Source organism: Pseudophryne corroboree, chromosome 10, assembly GCF_028390025.1.
Source record: "Pseudophryne corroboree isolate aPseCor3 chromosome 10, aPseCor3.hap2, whole genome shotgun sequence".
NCBI lineage: Eukaryota > Metazoa > Chordata > Amphibia > Anura > Myobatrachidae > Pseudophryne > Pseudophryne corroboree.
Window position 1 is genome coordinate 57,938,397 of NC_086453.1, and position 18,216 is coordinate 57,956,612.

An 18,216-nucleotide genomic window follows, 5' to 3' on the forward strand; every position below is an offset into this window, starting at 1 on the left:
ACATGGATAGTAAATGAAGCAAAACTTGAAAAACATGTAAAACCCATCAAAAAACATGTCGACCATTTGTGTGTTGACCATTGTCATATCCACTTTTTGAACCAGTCAACCTTTTGTTCCTGTCGACTTTAAGCACTGTCAACCTTTCACCTGTCGACCTTTTGTACCTGTTGACCATATGGTGTTGATCTATTGACTGTCGACGCAGACACTGTCGACCAAGGAACCCATTGGAAGGAACCCTATTTAGGTAAAACTGTCAACACAACATATTTCTATTATAAGTGAATCTTTCACTAGATCAGTCTATAGAGTTACTACACTGACAGCAGTGATAGGTATGCAGTCACATTGTCAGTGTTTAATATGTCGACACTCACAATGTTTACTCGGAAGATAGACATTGATTATGTCATCATAGGTAAATGTCAAAGCCATTAATGTCAACACATGCCATGATGTTTGCATGCTAGCAATGTCGACATAACATCCATGTCAACATGCTGAATGTCGATATCATGAACATGTTCAATGTCAACATTACGATCAGGTCAATATTCTCATGTCGACAAGATGAATATCGGCATTGTGACCGTGGAACATGTACACTAGCTATGTAGATAAAATGCAGCTGGACGGGATTCCGGCTGTCGAAATCCAGACGACGGAATCCCAAACGATGGCATAATGCCGGCATCAAAATTCCGACTGAGTTCGGGATCCCGGCATCAATATACCGATGACTGGAATGCCGAACGTCCTGTTAGCGGGATGCGCTCGCGTCCTGCCGCGGGGGTTGGGAGGTTAGGTTTAGGCATTAGAAGGGAGGTTAGGGTGCAGGGACAGGAGGCAAATGGTTAAGTACCTGGGAGGGGGGTAAGGGTTAGGCACTTACAAGTGAAGGTTAGGGTTAGACAACAAGCGTTGAGGGTTAGATTTAGGCACCCACAAGGGAGGGTTAGGGTAGGGTGCAGGGGAGGGTTAGGGTACTTTCTGGGGGGCTGTCAGGAATCTGATGGGACCACCAGCATCCCGTCCATCAGTATATCATACCAAATCCATACACCTTTCCCCACTGATATACGCAGCTCGGTGTGAAAATAAAGACGGGGTAATATTCTTGCTGCATTTCATTGTTGGCATGTGGCTGACAATCTGATGCCATTTAGGGGTGGGGAAGGGGCGGCGATGGCCTCCATTTGTGAAAATAGAAGCATGTCTTAGGGGGAGAGAAGAGGCCAGGATCTCCGTCGTTGGATAGAGATTTCCTGGCCTTTTCAACTATCTGAGATGGGCGGCTTGCGCAACCCCATGGGTACCGCAAGTTGCCCGAAGGTGCCTGGCTCCGATCACTACTGCAGCAGGAGGCGTCTGCTTGTAATAGAAGCCTCCTGTAACATCACCATACAGCGCTATCACAGTTGCTTCCAAGGAAGGGATAGCAACTCCAACCACACCTGAATGAGGGCCTGGTTCCAATCACTACTGCAGCAGGTGGAGTCTGCTTGTAATAGAAGCCTCCTGTAACATCACCATACAGTGCTATCACTGTTGCTTTCAAGGAAGGGATAGCAACTCCAACCACACCTGAATGAGGGCCTTCTACTGTTATTACGATATATGAAACATTGTAAGAGATAAGTACATACAGGTTTCGCTTCTTAAATGCCACAGCTATGAAAGTCCTCACTTGGTTCAATATAAAAGTTAGCAGCAACTTTATAGCAGCATTTTCACTTCTTACAGTACATACCTGTACTATGTTTCCCTTATCACTATTTACTGCTCTCAGTATATATAGCGCTGTACTAATCAGTGTCCAATCACAGCAGCTCCCAACCAGTAACAGTAGAGACTGTTCTGTAGATGTAAAGGGGCCTACACACTGGTCAATTTTAGCGATTTTAACGACCAACGATATTATCGATGGTCGATTTTTTCTTTGCCTACACACTGGACGATATCGATGGCCGATTTGGACGATATGACAGTACATACATCTATATCGTCCATATTGACTTGCATGTATAAACGAGGATAGATCAACGATGAACGACTGTGGGGCCGCGCATCTTTCATTGTTGATGCATACACCCTGAACAATATGAACCATTTAGCGTTCATTTTTGAACGATATCGTTCATATCTATCATCGTTATTGTCAAGTGTGTAGGGCTTCTTAGTCAGCATGAAACGTCCATTTATTGCTATTACATGTAATAATAGACTCCTCCGGGAGTTTTAACATTTGTGTAATAAGATTGCTTCCTCACCCTCCAGTGGATTTCCCCATGGAACAGCTCAGTCTTAGCTATGTCCTCTCTGTTCCAGGCCACTGCTAGTTTCAGCTCGTCCAGGTACTCCGTGGCATCACTGGACTGTTTCTTGCAAGCTGCACCATAACGGGAAATGGAAGATTATTTTCTATGAAGATTGGTTTCAGCAATTACATTATTTTTCATGCAAAATGACACAGTCAGGGGTTAAAGTGGGGGGGAACGAGGTGAATTGAGTTCCACCACATGTAATGGAAGGGGGAACTAGTTCCACCACCTCCATTTCCCTGCAGAGTAATTACAACAGAAAAACCTGCCCCATCACCTACATCAATAGATGATGCAAACGGTGCTAGTGTTACCGATGAGCTGCAGCCACCTCCCCCTTCCTCAGGTCCTGGTAGCTCCATGGTCCTCCTCCATTTACAGCCCACCCCACCTGGTACTCTCACGTGCTGTGTCTGTTGGACAACATTCATCCTACTGTGGGCATTATGTGTAAGGGGCACTACTACTTTGGGAATTGTGTATAAGGGGCACTACTGTGGGTACTGTATATAAGGGGTACTACTGAGTGGCATAACTTGTATAGAGGGTACCATTGTGAGTAAAGGCCACTACTGAGTGATGTAACCTGAATAAGGGGCATTACTATGTGGTGTAATAGAAATCAGGGGCACTATATGCGGTGTAATGTGAATAAGATTGTGCTACTGTGTTGTGTAATTTGAATTGAGGGTGCTATTATGTGACCACGCTGCCTCTTTGTGAGATCAATGTCCCTTTATAAAGTATGGGAAGTTGGGCACTAATTTATAGTTTGCAGGGGGGTGCCAAAAACACTAGCACTGGCTCCGCTCAATGTGGGAGAGGGGGGGGGGTGTTTAATGAGTTCCACCACCTCTCCAGGACCACTTTAAGCCCTGGTCGCAGTTATTGTTCAACAGAAAAAAATCCATTCACTTTGACATGAAATATCCCAGGAAAATAATCTTTACCTTTTACTAAAGCTTTCAAGATAACCGTCTCAAAATCCTCTGTCCCATCAGTGTTGGAGTACACGGTGACCAGGTCCCGATTTTCCACAATTTTCTCAACCTGGATTGTAAATAACATGCTCAGCACTCGCATGAATATTACACATTTAAAAAAAAAAAAAAAAAAAAGGTCAAATAAAAATCCCCCACTAAAATATTTCTCAATTTTTTTGCAGGTTGTAATGTATATAAAAAATTATATTCAAAAGAAAGACAATTAGAACCGGATTGTGGACTGGATTTGGAGTTTATAACGACAAAGAATGAGACAGCGCTGTCCACTTAAGTTTGTGAGATTCAAATTTATATTTTTTTTAAAAATACATATACACAAAATGATAAAAAAATATATATAAATATAAAAATACATAAATACATACGACAAAGATACCGGCCAGTATCACGTATTAATTAAATATAATCCAACAATATGCTAAATTTTATTAATTGAAAATCATACTAACAAATGGATAATATATATCAGAATCTGACACCGATGAAGCCGCTGATAACGGACCCTGAGGCGGAGAAACGCGTTTGAGAGGGAGAAAGATAACAGTACTGTGAGTTAAAGAACAAGTTTCTCACCCCCTGCAATTATCGGGTGCAGAGCTTGTCACATACAAATACCGGCCGGTGAACTTGTATCACTCATACCCCAGTGCACAGGGTTAAGAGTGTTTTAAAGCGTTGGTGACCCTTTTCATGCTGCTAGCTTTGGCAGCTGGACAGGATAATATCTAAATTGAGCACGTTGGCTATATGTGCTCTAATCCTGGATCAATGTTTTATAAAAAAGAGGGGGCTAAGCTAATCTACTAACCTTGCTTCCGTCACTGATAATCGGCTGTTTGATTTTACGGGACAATATTTCAAAAGTGTGCTCCTTCCAGAAGTGTGTGCAGTTGTATAACAATACTAACCCTGCCTGATTCGGATGACTGAAAGGCTATTTGGAGAAGGAAAGTCATACTTGTTCATTGAAGCGTAACAAACCATTGTGCCTAATTATCGGGACTGTCATTGTAGCATTCACCAATATTAAGTTCAGATATATATATTATCCATTTGTTAGTATGCTTTTCAATTAATAAAATTTAGCATATTGTTGGATTATATTTAATTAATACGTGATACTGGCCGGTATCTTTGTCGTATGTATTTATGTATTTTTATATTTATATATATTTTTTTAGCATTTTGTGTATATGTATTTTTAAAAAAAATATAAATTTGAATCTCACAAACTTAAGTGGACAGCGCTGTCTCATTCTTTGTCGTTATAGTTTTTTCTTGGAGGGTTTTTGGATCATCCCTCAGAGGTCAGCTGCTTTCACCAGGTTTAGTGACGAGCGCCAGGTGCAAACATATTTATTTGGGTGGATTTGGAGTTTAGTCTACTTTAGACTCTCAAATGAAACAATTTTTCAAATAGTGCAGCTCCGGATTATTATTTTGTGGTTTTACACTTTTTTTTATTCAAAATGTGTCCTCACTCGTGGTTGCTTATGTCACCCTGGTTATTATTCTGGTGTTACTATGTACTTCAGAGACTGGGCTTAGGGAAGCCGCACTCAAACTGCTGGATTTGACAAGACCGCACACTCAAGCCAGGGAGACATGCGGATTGTTGCAGTTTATGCCATTATTTTAAGTTTTTGATTAACTTTATCACAGTTATTATAATGAGGTCTCCATTGTTTTAATACTGCTGTAATACGCATTTGTATTTGTGTTTTTTTGTTGTTGTTCTTCTTGTCCCCCTTCACCACCACCTGAATGTTATACTTCTGCTAATTGCACACACTGCCAGATGTAACCTACACAGTGCGCCATAGGTGGCTACTTCAGATGGTTCTTTCTTGGGCAGGAAGCACAAACCGTGGATCTATCTATTCACTGTGTATCATACTAGTCGTATTTCAGTCACCAGTCTTAGTTTCTTGTTTGGTTTACCTCACACATTCGTAACCTTTGTAGTGCACCTAAGATGGCTGCCACCCCTGGTACACCCGTGGGTGAGATGAAAAATACTTGGAATTGATGTTATGTAAGGGCTCTGCTTCTAGCTTTAGTATGCGGCAACTTCCCCATTTTGTGATAGGTGTTAACTATTCCACCCAGGGTAACCTATATAGCGCTCACAAAATGGCTGCCTCGTCTGGTACCTTTCATGGGTGGGTTATGTAACTAGTGGAATTTATTACATGAAAATCCATAGCGGAAAAATGGGTATTCAGCTAATTAATAATAAGATGCATCACTTCAACTGTGGCTGCTGGGAAAAGGAGACAAGTGCACCAACACCTGACTTATCTGTAAAGCAGAGGGTCTCAAACGCGGACCTCAACGAACCCCAATGGTCCAGGTTTTAAAGCTATCCATGGCTCAGCACAGAGGACTTTATCAAATTAACTGAGGTAATAATGAAGTCACCTGTGGCCAAGCATTGGTATACTTAAAACCTGGACCACGCTGTGTTACTTTAAGGACCACTTTGGGAACCTCTGCTGTAGAGACCACATAAAGCAATAGTTATGTCCAGCTCTTATGGGCCCTACACATATAAAGATCCGCCGCCAAGCTGCCCGACGGCGGATCCGGCCAACCCGGCAGCGGGGGGGCAGTGACAGTGGGAGTGAAGTTTCTTCACTCCCCCCGTCACCCGGCTCCGTTGAAGTGCAGGCAAATATGGACGAGATCGTCCATATTGGCCTGCATGTACAGCCGACGGGGCACCAGCGATGAACGAGCGCGGGGCCGCGCATCGTTCATCGCTGGTGCCTCCACACTAAAAGATATGAACGGTATCTTGTTCATTAATGAACGAGATCGTTCATATCTTCGAGAATAATCGCCCAGTACTGTTATGAATAGTGTGGGTTGAACTGAGGATACTTTGGGAAAGGGCCTGTTAATTTTTACTGTTTGCTATATATACTTTTTAATTAGATATTAGTTAGAAAAATTATACATGTAACAATCCATAAACGAGAACTGAAGTTTTATATTAATTTATCTTTTAGCCGACTGCTTAGGAAAGGATTCAGGATATTATTCTGAAAGACCCATTTTTTTACAGCAGAATGGGACGTTACTATGATAATAAAGCTGGGAGAATATGTGCTAGCAGTTACATTGCTGCCATAAAACTGAAAGGGGATGACCAGCAAAAACTTGTCTCGTTGTTGTCGCCCTTCACCACGAACCCCCACTGCCAGCCATATTTCCTGTAGCATTAGTCATGTACTAAGCAGTGAAAAGAGTGGAAAAGTGAGCTAGTGGAGAAGTTGCCCATGGCAACCAATCATCCGCTCTGTATAATTTTACAATTAGAAATGTTACTTCAGTGCTGATTGGTTGCCATGGGCACCTTCTCCATTGGCTCACTTCTCCACTTTAATCACTGCTTAGTACATGTACCCCTATAGAGGAGATGTATCAGACATTCTGAAGGGAACAAGTGGAGAAGTTACCCTTAGCAACCAGCCTCTAGCTATCATTTTATAGCGTACACTAGATAAATTATAGCTAGCAGCTGACAGTTGCTATGGGCAACTTCTCCACTTATCCTCTTTTGAACAGTTGCTACATCTTCCCCTACATCCCAGCAGTCTCTGTACTGTACCTCAAAGCCTTAAAAGAGGTTGGCAAGATAAAAGGGCCAATTCTAATAGGGCGAGAGGGGACATGAAACGTGAGCCTGCACCACGTAACACAGATTCCGATTGGCTGCCGTATTGTAGAGGAGCGCCAATGAGCAGCAAATCACATTAGGAATGACGATAATCTACCTACTTAATTCAGACTTACTGTATATGAAATGATACAATGGCATGCCTATGACAGTGTTTGCGTTCTCAGGTAAAAACAATACATATGACCGACCTTCCCGATTATTTTGGTCAAGTTCTCTTCAGGGAAATGAAGCTTTAGCTTCTCTTCCACGAGGCTTCGGCAAGACTCCAAACTCAGTGACTCTTCCAGGATTTCTGCGAGACAGTCGGAAACCCCGCCAGAACCAGCCACCAAGAGACAGGGAATTGGGCTCATTGTGGCTTTGTACACTCTCTGGAGGGAGAATTAGAGATACAACAGTATTCAACTACGATACCTAATTAGCAATCACAATACACTTAAATCAGCTTCAAATCAAAGCTAAAATAAGAGGTTACCGCCGGTGATATTCTTGCATTGGGGGGGCTTATCAAACATGTAAAGTCGGGGTTACCTGTTCTGTTATCACCACCTCAGGGTAACATGGCGAATGCAGAAAAAGTTGCTAAAAGATGCTATATTCTTCATAAAAAAGCATTTTTTTCTGCATAAATGTTTTCTAATTTTATGAAATTTTTTTGAATACATGACATCTATTTCAAGGTTTTTTATTCACACATTGGGGGTAATTCTGAGTTGATCGCAGCAGGAACTTTGTTAGCAGTTGGGCAAAACCATGTGCAGTGCAGGGGGGGCAGATATAACATATGTAGAGAGTTAGATTTGGGTGGGTTATTTTGTTTCTGTGCAGGGTAAATACTGACTGCTTTATCTTTACACTGCAATTTAGATTGCAGATTGAACACACCACACCCAAATCTATCTCTCTCTGCACATGTTATATCTGCCCCCCCCCCCCCCCTGCAGTGCACATGGTTTTGCCCAACTGCTAACAAAATTCCTGCTGCGATCAACTCAGAATTACCCCCATTATTGAGAATGAAAGCACCAGCCGGCTCAGCAGTGCACAACTGGGAAAACTAGCTGGGTAATGCACAATTCCGACCCGCTCGCACGCAGCGGTTTGTCGCTGCGGTGCGAACGGGTCTGGGATGCGCACGTGCAGCGGCCGCACTGCGCATGCGCTTTGTTGCCCGGCGACAGGGGTCGCCTGGTTACGTTGCGTCCAACGAAGAAAGCGGTCTCAGAGCCGACTGCAAGAAGATTGACAGAAAGAAGGCGCTCCTGGGCGGATCCGGACTGTTGGCGGACTTTTTCGGGGAGCGGAGAAGAAAACGCATGCGTGTCCAGGAGAACGGAGGGCGGATGTCTGACGTCAAAGCCGGCCCCAGCATCGCTGAGATCGTCGCACAGGTTAAGTATGTCCAGAGCTGGTCATCTTCTGCTTGAATTTTTTTTTAGCTTAGCAGGGCTGCACAAGCGATCGCAGCCCTGCTAAGCTAAAATACACTCCCCCATAGGCGTGGACTAGTTGATCGCAGCAGCAGCAGCAAAAAGTTGCTGGCTGCGATCAACTCGGAATGACCACCGTAGGGGGTCATTCCGAGTTGATCACTCGCTAGCAACTTTTAGCAGCGCTGCGATCAGATAGTCGCCGCCTATGGGGGAGTGTATTTTAGCTTTGCAAGTGTGCGAACGCCCTTGCAGCCGAGCGGTACAAAAACAGTTTGTGCAGTTTCCGAGTAGCTCCGGACTTAATCAGCCGCTGCGATCACTCCAGTCTGTTTGGTCCCGGAATTGACGTCAGACACCCGCCCTGCAAACGCTTGGACACGCCTGTGTTTTCCCAAACACTCCCAGAAAACGGTCAGTTGACACCCACAACCACCCTCTTCCTGTCAATCACCTTGCGATCGACTGTGCGAATGGATTCTTCGTTAAATCCATCGCCCAGCACCGATCCTCTTTGTACCCGTATGACGCACCTGCGCATTGCGGTGCATATGCATGCAGAGTTTTGCTGAGTTTTAACCTGATCACAGCGCTGCAAAAAGTTGCTAGCGAGCGTTCAACTCGGAATAACCCCCTTAGGCTAGAAGTTAAATGTTTTTCCGCCGGCAGCCAGTAGATGGCACACAAACAGAATGATTCAATGATTCAATTGTAGCTCCGTTCGGGCGCGATGCTTGCCAGCGTCTGTCGAAAAGTGGGCGCCCAAATGGGTCACTTTTTGCGCATTTCAGCTCGCCACACCTGGGGGATGCGAGCTGAATTGTGCAAAAAGTGACCCATTTGGGCGCCCAGAGGGCACTTTTCGATATCCCACCCATAAGTTTAGTCGTGTGGCTAAACCAGATTGCTATGGGCGCAATATGTGCAATAACGGGGATCAATTGAATATCACCCCACGATCTCCCTTTACTTCAGGCGGGGATTGGGTGCGATATAACAATTGAATATTGCTCTTAATGCTCCAGGCCAGTATCGCGAGGGATGTTATCGTGAACATACAGGTAAATATGTCCCTATATCAAGGATAGAAGTAGCACATCACAAATAGAAGCCTGGCATAGTACACCTGCAGCATACATAGATGACCCTAGGAAACCGAAGAATACTTGGTTCCAGTGGCGGATTCTACCTATGGGCTGCAGAGTTGCAGCCCGCCCTTCCCAGTAAAATCCGCAATCACATAATTGCATTTTGTGGCTGCACTGGCTACACTGTGACTGGCAGTGACTTCCTATTGGAAGTGCTACCTGTCAGTCACCCACAGGACAGGCAGCCCCAGGCTGAGGTGATTTCTCCTTCTGGGACTACCAGACTAGGCTGCGATTAGCAGAGAGTTTGCTTCCTGTCTTATTGCCAGCCCTACCCTGCTTCTATGGGCTGCAGCCGATGCAGTCCATAGAAGTTGGTGTTTTGCGAATGGGCATCCCTCCACCGCTTGTGCATATGCACCTGTCCCAGCGCCTGCAAGATCCATTTCGCAGGTGCCTGAGAGCCAGCTGGCCAGGGCTGGTTGTCTCCCCTCCGAGCGCAGGTAGCAGCAGCACTGCTTCTATAAGCAGGTATTAGCTGCTCCTGCTTGGTTCTCCTAATATGATATAACTGCTTTTTCCACATTATGGAAACAAAGCAGATAGGTGTATGCCAAATGCTAAATTAGCAAAACGGCAACTGATGCTGAATAAGGTCCCATGTCCCAACGCCTGACCAGAATACCTCCCAGTCTGCCAGTCAGTACACCCATCACAACCTGACTGGTGCTTTTTGTGTTATGCAGCAATTGTATATGTTGTGACTGGCTGGATTGACGGCATAAAGATTCTTGGTAGAATGGGAGATAGATGCAGATGCATGTGAAGCGGAGGGGGCGTATGTGCAGAGAATGGTGTGTGTGCTGGGGGGGGGGGGGGGGGGGGGGAAGAAGCCATTATGTCCCAGGCTTCCTAAGGATAAAACCAAAAAAATCCTTAATTTAAGCACATCTAGATCTATGAGTTTTCACTATCAGATGGTGACTGCAGGCCTATTAGAGCAATGTTTTGGATTTACCCAAGTAGAGGCTTGTCTACTAAGAAATCTATTTTATATTTGTCCTGTATCTATCAGTGCGGCTATATATGGCATTGGTCTATGTGACTGTACTATGCAGGCGCTTAGTGCTGCCATATCGCTGTGTCTTACCTCCAGCATCTGTGTACTGTACCTATCAGTGCGGCTATATATGGCATTGCTCTATGTGACTGTACTGTGCAGGCGCTTAGTGCTGCCATATCGCTGAGTCTTACCTCCAGCATCTGTGTCCTGTACCTATCAGTGCGGCTATATATGGCATTGCTCTATGTGACTGTACTGTGCAGGCGCTTAGTGCTGCTGTGTCGCTAAGTCTCACCTCCAGCATCTGTGTCCTGTATCTATCAGTGTGGCTATATATGGCATTTCTCTATGTGACCGTACTGTGCAGGCGCTTAGTGCTGCCATATCACCGAGTCTTACCTCCAGCATCTGTGTCCTGTATCTATCAGCAAGGCTATATATGGCATTGCTCTATGTGACTGTACTGTGCAGGCGCTTAGTGCTGCTGTGTCACTGAGTCTCACCTCCAGCATCTGTGTTCTGTATCTATCAGTGTGGCTATATATGGCATTGCTCTATTTGTCTGTACTGTGCAGGCGCTTAGTGCTTCTCTGTCGCCGAGTCTCACCTCCAGCATCTGTGTCCTGTATTTATCAGTGCGGCTATATATGGCATTGCTCTATGTGACTGTACTGTGCAGGCGCTTAGTGCTGCTGTGTCGCTAAGTCTTACCTCCAGCATCTGTGTCCTGTACCTATCAGTGTGGCTATATATGGCATTGCTCTATGTGACTGTACTGTGCAGGCGCTTAGCGCTGCTGTGTCACTGAGTCTCCCCTCTAGCATCTGTGTCCTGTACCTGTCAGTGCGGCTATACATGGCATTGCTCTATGTGACTGTACTGTGCAGGCGCTTAGTGCTGCTGTGTCGCTAAGTCTTACCTCCAGCATCTGTGTCCTGTACCTATCAGTGTGGCTATATATGGCATTGCTCTATGTGACTGTACTGTGCAGGCGCTTAGCGCTGCTGTGTCACTGAGTCTCCCCTCTAGCATCTGTGTCCTGTACCTGTCAGTGCGGCTATACATGGCATTGCTCTATGTGACTGTACTGTGCAGGCGCTTAGTACTGCCGTGTCGCTGAGTCTCACCTCCAGCATCTGTGTCCAGTACCTCTCAGTGTGGCAATATATGGCATTGCTCCATGTGACTGTACTGTGCAGACGCTTAGTGCTGCCATGTCGCCGAGTCTCACCCCCAGCATCTGTGTCCTGTACCTCTCAGTGAGGCAATATATGGCATTTCTCTATGTGACTGTACTGTGCAGGCGCATAGTACTGCTGTGTCACTGAGTTTCACCTCCAGCATCTGTGTCCTGTACCTATCAGTGCGGCAATATATGGCATTGCTCCATGTGACCTTACTGTGCAGGCGCTTAGTGCTGCCGTATTGCTGAGTCTCACCTCCAGCATCTGTGTCCTGTATCTATCAGTGTGGCTATATATGGCATTGCTCTATGTGACTGTACTGTGCAGGCGCTTAGTGCTGCCATATCACTGAGTCTCACCTCCAGCATCTCTGTACTGTACCTATCAGTGTGGCTATATATGACATTGGTCTATGTGACAGTACTATGCAGGCGCTTAGTGCTGCTGTGTCGCTGAGTCTCACCTCCAGCATCTGTGTCCTGTATCCATCAGTGTGGCTATATATGGCATTTCTCTATGTGACCGTACTGTGCAGGCGCTTAGTGCTGCCATATCACTGAGTCTTACCTCCAGCATCTGTGTCCTGTATCTATCAGCAAGGCTATATATGGCATTGCTCTATGTGACTGTACTGTGCAGGCGCTTAGTGCTGCTGTGTCACGGAGTCTCACCTCCAGCATCTGTGTTCTGTATCCATCAGTGTGGCTATATATGGCATTGCTCTATTTGACTGTACTGTGCAGGCGCTTAGTGCTTCTCTGTCGCTGAGTCTCACCTCCAGCATCTGTGTCCTGTATTTATCAGTGTGGCTATACATGGCATTGCTATATGTGACTGTACTGTGCAGGCGCTTAGTGCTTCTCTGTCGCTGAGTCTCACCTCCAGCATCTGTGTCCTGTATTTATCAGTGCGGCTATACATGGCATTGCTCTATTTGACTGTACTGTGTAGGCGCTTAGTGCTTCTCTGTCGCTGAGTCTCACCTCCAGCATCTGTGTTCTGTATCTATCAGTGTGGCTATATATGGCATTGCTCTATTTGACTGTACTGTGCAGGCGCTTAGTGCTTCTCTGTCGCTGAGTCTCACCTCCAGCATCTGTGTCCTGTATCTATCAGTGTGGGTATATATGGCATTGCTATATGTGACTGTACTGTGCAGGCGCTTAGTGCTGCTGTGTCACTGAGTCTCACCTCCAGCATCTGTGTCCTGTATCTATCAGTGTGGGTATATATGGCATTGCTATATGTGACCATACTGTGCAGGCGCTTTGTGCTGCCATATCACTGAGTCTCACCTCCAGCATCTGTGTCCTGTATCTATCAGTGTGCCTATACATGGCATTGCTATATGTGACTGTACTGTGCAGGCGCTTAGTGCTGCTGTGTCACTGAGTCTCACCTCCAGCATCTGTGTCCTGTATCTATCAGTGCGCCTATACATGGCATTGGTCTATGTGACTGTACTGTGCAGGCGCTTAGTGCTGCTGTGTCACTGAGTCTCACCTCCAGCATCTGTGTCCTGTATCTATCAGTGTGGCTATATATGGCATTTCTCTATGTGACCGTACTGTGCAGGCGCTTTGTGCTGCCATATCACGGAGTCTTACCTCCAGCATCTGTGTCCTGTATCTATCAGCACGGCTATATATGGCATTGCTCTATGTGACCGTACTGTGCAGGCGCTTAGTGCTGCTGTGTCACTGAGTCTCACCTCCAGCATCTGTGTTCTGTATCTATCAGTGTGGCTATATATGGCATTGCTCTATTTGACTGTACTGTGCAGGCGCTTAGTGCTTCTCTGTCGCTGAGTCTCACCTCCAGCATCTGTGTCCTGTATCTATCAGTGTGCCTATACATGGCATTGGTCTATGTGACTGTACTGTGCAGGCGCTTATTGCTGCCATATCACTGAGTCTCACCTCCAGCATCTGTGTCCTGTATCTATCAGTGCGGCTATACATGGCATTGCTATATGTGACTGTACTGTGCAGGAGCTTAGTGCTGCTCTGTCACTGAGTCTCACCTCCAGCATCTGTGTCCTGTATCTATCAGTGCAGCTATACATGGCATTGCTCTATGTGACTGTACTGTGCAGGCGCTTAGTGCTGCTGTGTCGCTGATTCTTACCTCCAGCATATTGGACTCCCCAGCAATAAGCATGCACAGGACGGGTATTTCAATGCTTCCTTTCCCTGAAGGATAATGAAACAGGAGAGTCAAGTATTACACATGAGTACAGTATAAAATTAAATCAATGAGAATTCGGTACATCTTTAACTTTACACTACGTTATAGAATGTTATTTAATAAGAACACGTGTAATAAGTCCATGTGTTCAAGTCTAATGGCATAAACAATGTGGCAGAATCCATAACCCATTCCATGTAGGCACGCAGTATGAACTGGACAGCCTTCCTTCTAATGATCATACAGGAGAAAGTACTCAGTTAGGAGTAGATGAAAGGTAAAGGTACTGCATGGCTATGTACAACTCTCCCCTTATCTCCTCACCTGTAGGCTACCTTACCGCAAGTGCAAGACATACATAAGACCACAGCATAGTCTATCTCCCTGTACAACTAAGATTGGTCAGGAGCTGTGGCGCTGGGCAGACCTGCTCTCTCCATGTACGAGTAGGGCCGGGTTAAGGGCCACATGGGCCTGGGGCTGAAAATGATCAAGGACCTATTGTGAGAAGCGGAGGAGGCGTGACCAGTATTGTGTGGGTGTGGCCAGCACCATGTGGGTGTGTACACCCCCTACACTAACAACCCCTTTGTCTCATTAATGTAAAAGGATACGAATAGAATAATTTTAATAGAAATACATTTGAAATACCTAACAATTTATGGCCAACCATTATCATTATGTCCCTATGAAGATGGGTGGATTCCCAAGTGAAGGCCTGGGGCTGCAGTCCCATTTGTCCCATACTAATCTGGCTTGGCGTACAGTTTTGTAGCTGCACAAGGACACACAATTTATTCTTAGTCGTCTTGTCACCAAAATGTTTCTTGTGTGACCTTGCTGTGAGCTGTGTATAGCACAGATAGAGGCTAGAGGTATTTGTTGGAGATATCGCAAACAGATGAGGGGTGAAGTTTAATGGTCTTGAGTAACACAATGCGATGTTGTAGGTGTCGTGCATCCAGTGCCAAGCCACATTTACACATTCATCACATATTCTATTTTTTTTTGTAGAAACAAATGAAAAAAACATTGGAAATATTCTTTAAGACATTCAGCTAGGCCAATCTTGACCATGTGGTGCTACGTGGGGGTGGCAGACTTTAGTGCAGACCGTAGGTTAATGTATCCCCATTGTCAGATGTTTGACAGGGATGCAGTTAAAATGCACCAGGCGGACAGAATCCCGCCCAGCAGCCATAATACCGACATCAGAATGCCGCCAGAGGTGGGATTCCTGGCATCAAAATACCAACGCCAAGAATCCCGATTGTCCTTCTAGCGGGACGGGAAGGGACGGGGGGGGGGGGGGGTTAGGTTTAGGCAGGAAAAGGGGGGTTATGGTTAGGGTGCAGGGACGGGAAGGTTAGCGGTAGGTACCGGGGAGGGAGGGTTAGGTTTAGGCACATAGGAGGGGAGGTTAGGTTTAGGCAACAAGCAGGGAGGGTTAGGTTTAGGCAGTGGGGAAGGGAGGGTTAGGGTTAGGCACCCCCATGGAGGGTTAGGCACCCACATGGAAGGGTTAGGGAAGGTGACAGAGGACGTTTAGGGGGTTAACTGTGGGGCTGTCGGGATTTTAATGGCCTGGATGCTGATGTCAGTATTCAGACCATCAGTATCCCCCGTCCATCGGGAACACATACTGAACCCGTTTGACAGCACATATCATAGAGTCTTGTGTATTGCAGAGTGTGTACTCACCCCCAACACCAGTCTTTTGCCGGGATATATGCTCCTCCAGCCTGAACCTAAAGCCAGTTTCTCCTGCCATTTTCTCATTGGTTCCATCATCTGCTAGAAGAAAGAGTGAGTAATTGTTGTCCAAAGAATAGGTTGGTCCGTCCACATTCTCCATGTAGTATTTTGCTGGAGAAGATCCCTGTTGAGAAGGATGACAGTCATTCATCCTATTGATGTTGAAGCGCAGTGGACAACAGCTCATGGTCGAAGGTGAGGCAAGTCTAGGTATGTTTTCTGATTAATAGCTATTGTTGGGGAGGTGCTTATGGGGAAGATGTATGAAGCAAAGAAAGGAGTGGAGAAGTGGGCAAGTGGAGAAGTTGCCCATGGCAACCAAGCATCTTTGAAGTGCATTCTATAATCAAGTGCATTCTATAAAATTATAGGTAGCTGATTGGTTGCCATGGGCAACTTCTCCACTAGCTCACTTCTCCACGCTTTTCACTGCTTCGTACATCTCCCCCTGTGTGACGCAACTACCAGTGGAAAGTCATCTGAAACCCAAAAGAGCTGGAAACCTAGGCTCCACCAATAGCAATTGTAATTGATTCATAGGACCTGGCCCTGTATTGGAAGATTTACAGTAAGTATTGGATTCTGGACCAGAGCAGTTATTGACCATAATTGCTGGCTTATAATAGAAAGGAAAAGCAGCCATCTCTTACCTTAGGGTTTACTAGGCTGTCACGGTTATTTACAATTCCCCAAGGGGCAATGCCCATAGCCACCACTTTGGTCCTGGAATTGGAGCTAGCAGTGGCGTGGTCTCGGACCGCCTCGCCTACGTACTTCCCGATGCCGACCTGGATTCCCCCTGTCATTATCCAGGCGCCTGTTGTCATTAAATAAAAATGTAATCATTATTTCACAACAGAAACTTGCCAAACACGTTCTGTAGTCTCTGGGCAATGTTGATATACCTGATCTTCCATGATCAAAATGAATAAGGTTAGTATTTAGAAAATTAAGGAGGAAAATGCTTTATCCAAGGAAACATACTTAGGGGTCTATGTACGAAGACTTGGAGAGAGACAAAGTGAATGGAGATACTTTGGGCCTCATTTATCAATAAGTGATAAAACCAGTTGTTTATGATGAAACTCATTGCGTATGATAAACGGTGCTCCAGCCAATCACCTCCTAACTGTACTGTGTTTAAAAAATTACAGGTGCGAGCTGATTGGCTGGAGCACCATTTATTATACGCAAAGTTTTATCATTCACAACCAGTTTGATACAATACAAAAGGCCCCATAAGCACGGCACGTCCTATTTTGTAACCATTTAGCAAGCAGTGCATCGGGGGAGTATAGCCTGTAGCCGCAGATGCCTGTTCTTGCTGAGATGTAAAAATAGTTTCCATGGCCTGGTAAGCTATAGCACCAAGCACATCATATGCAAAACTGGCTCAACGGACTATGAAGCACTTTAATTCCCACTGTGTCAAGTTTACTTTATTTTAATATAACCTACTATTTGCAATTTAAGAACTCCTCTTCAGGGCTTAGGGAGAAATAATAGTAGGTGACTTGCATCGGCGAAATTCCGGTGAGTCTGCCCAATGTTTTAAAGCGGCAATCTTTTAAAATGCAAAACAATCCACAAGCTTAGGGATGGATTTATCACGTAACACATTTTGATTGTGATACATCCCGCCCCTATTCGCATGCATATAGGTGTTTTTTAATGCTGGTATGCATGAATACTTACCTGCCAGTACAGCTCATGCGATATAGGCAAAAACTTGACTTTCGAGCACATTACATTCCCATAGAGTTTTATGGGGCTTGCTTTGTTGTGGGTCCACAGCAGACATCTCCAAAATCTGCTACGGACCTTTTTAATACCGTGCCAATATATATGCCAATCACATACCTCCCTTTGGCCTGACTGCTGCTGCAAAGGGTCGGAGCCTCACGGAATGGGGGCGGAGCTTTGCGGCACCCCTGTTCCTGTCACTGTGGGGGCGTGCCCAGCACTCTCCGAGATGCTGGGCACACCCCCAGCCTCTCTCTGCACTGTGAATAGATGCTGTGCGCATGCACTATTCACCTACTGCTTACCTGCTGTTCTGTTATGCAGAGAGATGGTGAGCAGTGGTGTGTGTTCCTCCCAACTGCCACCTCCATCATGGGACACTGTAGCCCACAGGTGGGACAGCTGGACAGTCCTAGGAAAAGGGGACAGTTGAGAGGTATGCAGTAAACCTCCAAAAACTACATTACAATTTACTGTTTGATACATTCCCCCTTAATGACTAATCTAGCTTGTTGGGTTGAACCTGAGTCTTATCTAGCAAAGAGTACTGAAATTAGATGGAACTGGAGGTAGACAGAAGCTCTTTACTGCTCCATCATAGCTTGTTGATGCTTGTAGTCCCATGGCAGGTGGATAGCCCCAAATGGATGGATTCGGAAGGCCCATGAAGTAAAGGTTAATTAGGGAGATGCGGGCGTGGCCAGGAGAGTGGCGTCACACCATGCTGCTAGGGATATATAAGCAGGGTGTGCA

At 45.5% G+C, this 18,216-nt stretch overlaps 1 protein-coding gene across 1 annotated transcript in view; it reads right to left on the reverse strand.

Annotated features, from left to right (window-relative positions):
- Positions 1–18,216, reverse strand: part of TRPM4 (transient receptor potential cation channel subfamily M member 4) — a 211,149-nt gene that overhangs the window by 101,496 nt on the left and 91,437 nt on the right. The window contains exons 5-10 of the mRNA XM_063942435.1: positions 16,371–16,537; positions 15,667–15,844; positions 13,906–13,970; positions 7,202–7,384; positions 3,275–3,374; positions 2,274–2,392 (exon numbers count right to left, since the gene is read on the reverse strand). Of these exons, the coding sequence (XP_063798505.1) occupies positions 2,274–2,392; positions 3,275–3,374; positions 7,202–7,384; positions 13,906–13,970; positions 15,667–15,844; positions 16,371–16,537 (812 nt within the window). The remainder of the gene's footprint in view (positions 1–2,273; positions 2,393–3,274; positions 3,375–7,201; positions 7,385–13,905; positions 13,971–15,666; positions 15,845–16,370; positions 16,538–18,216) is intronic.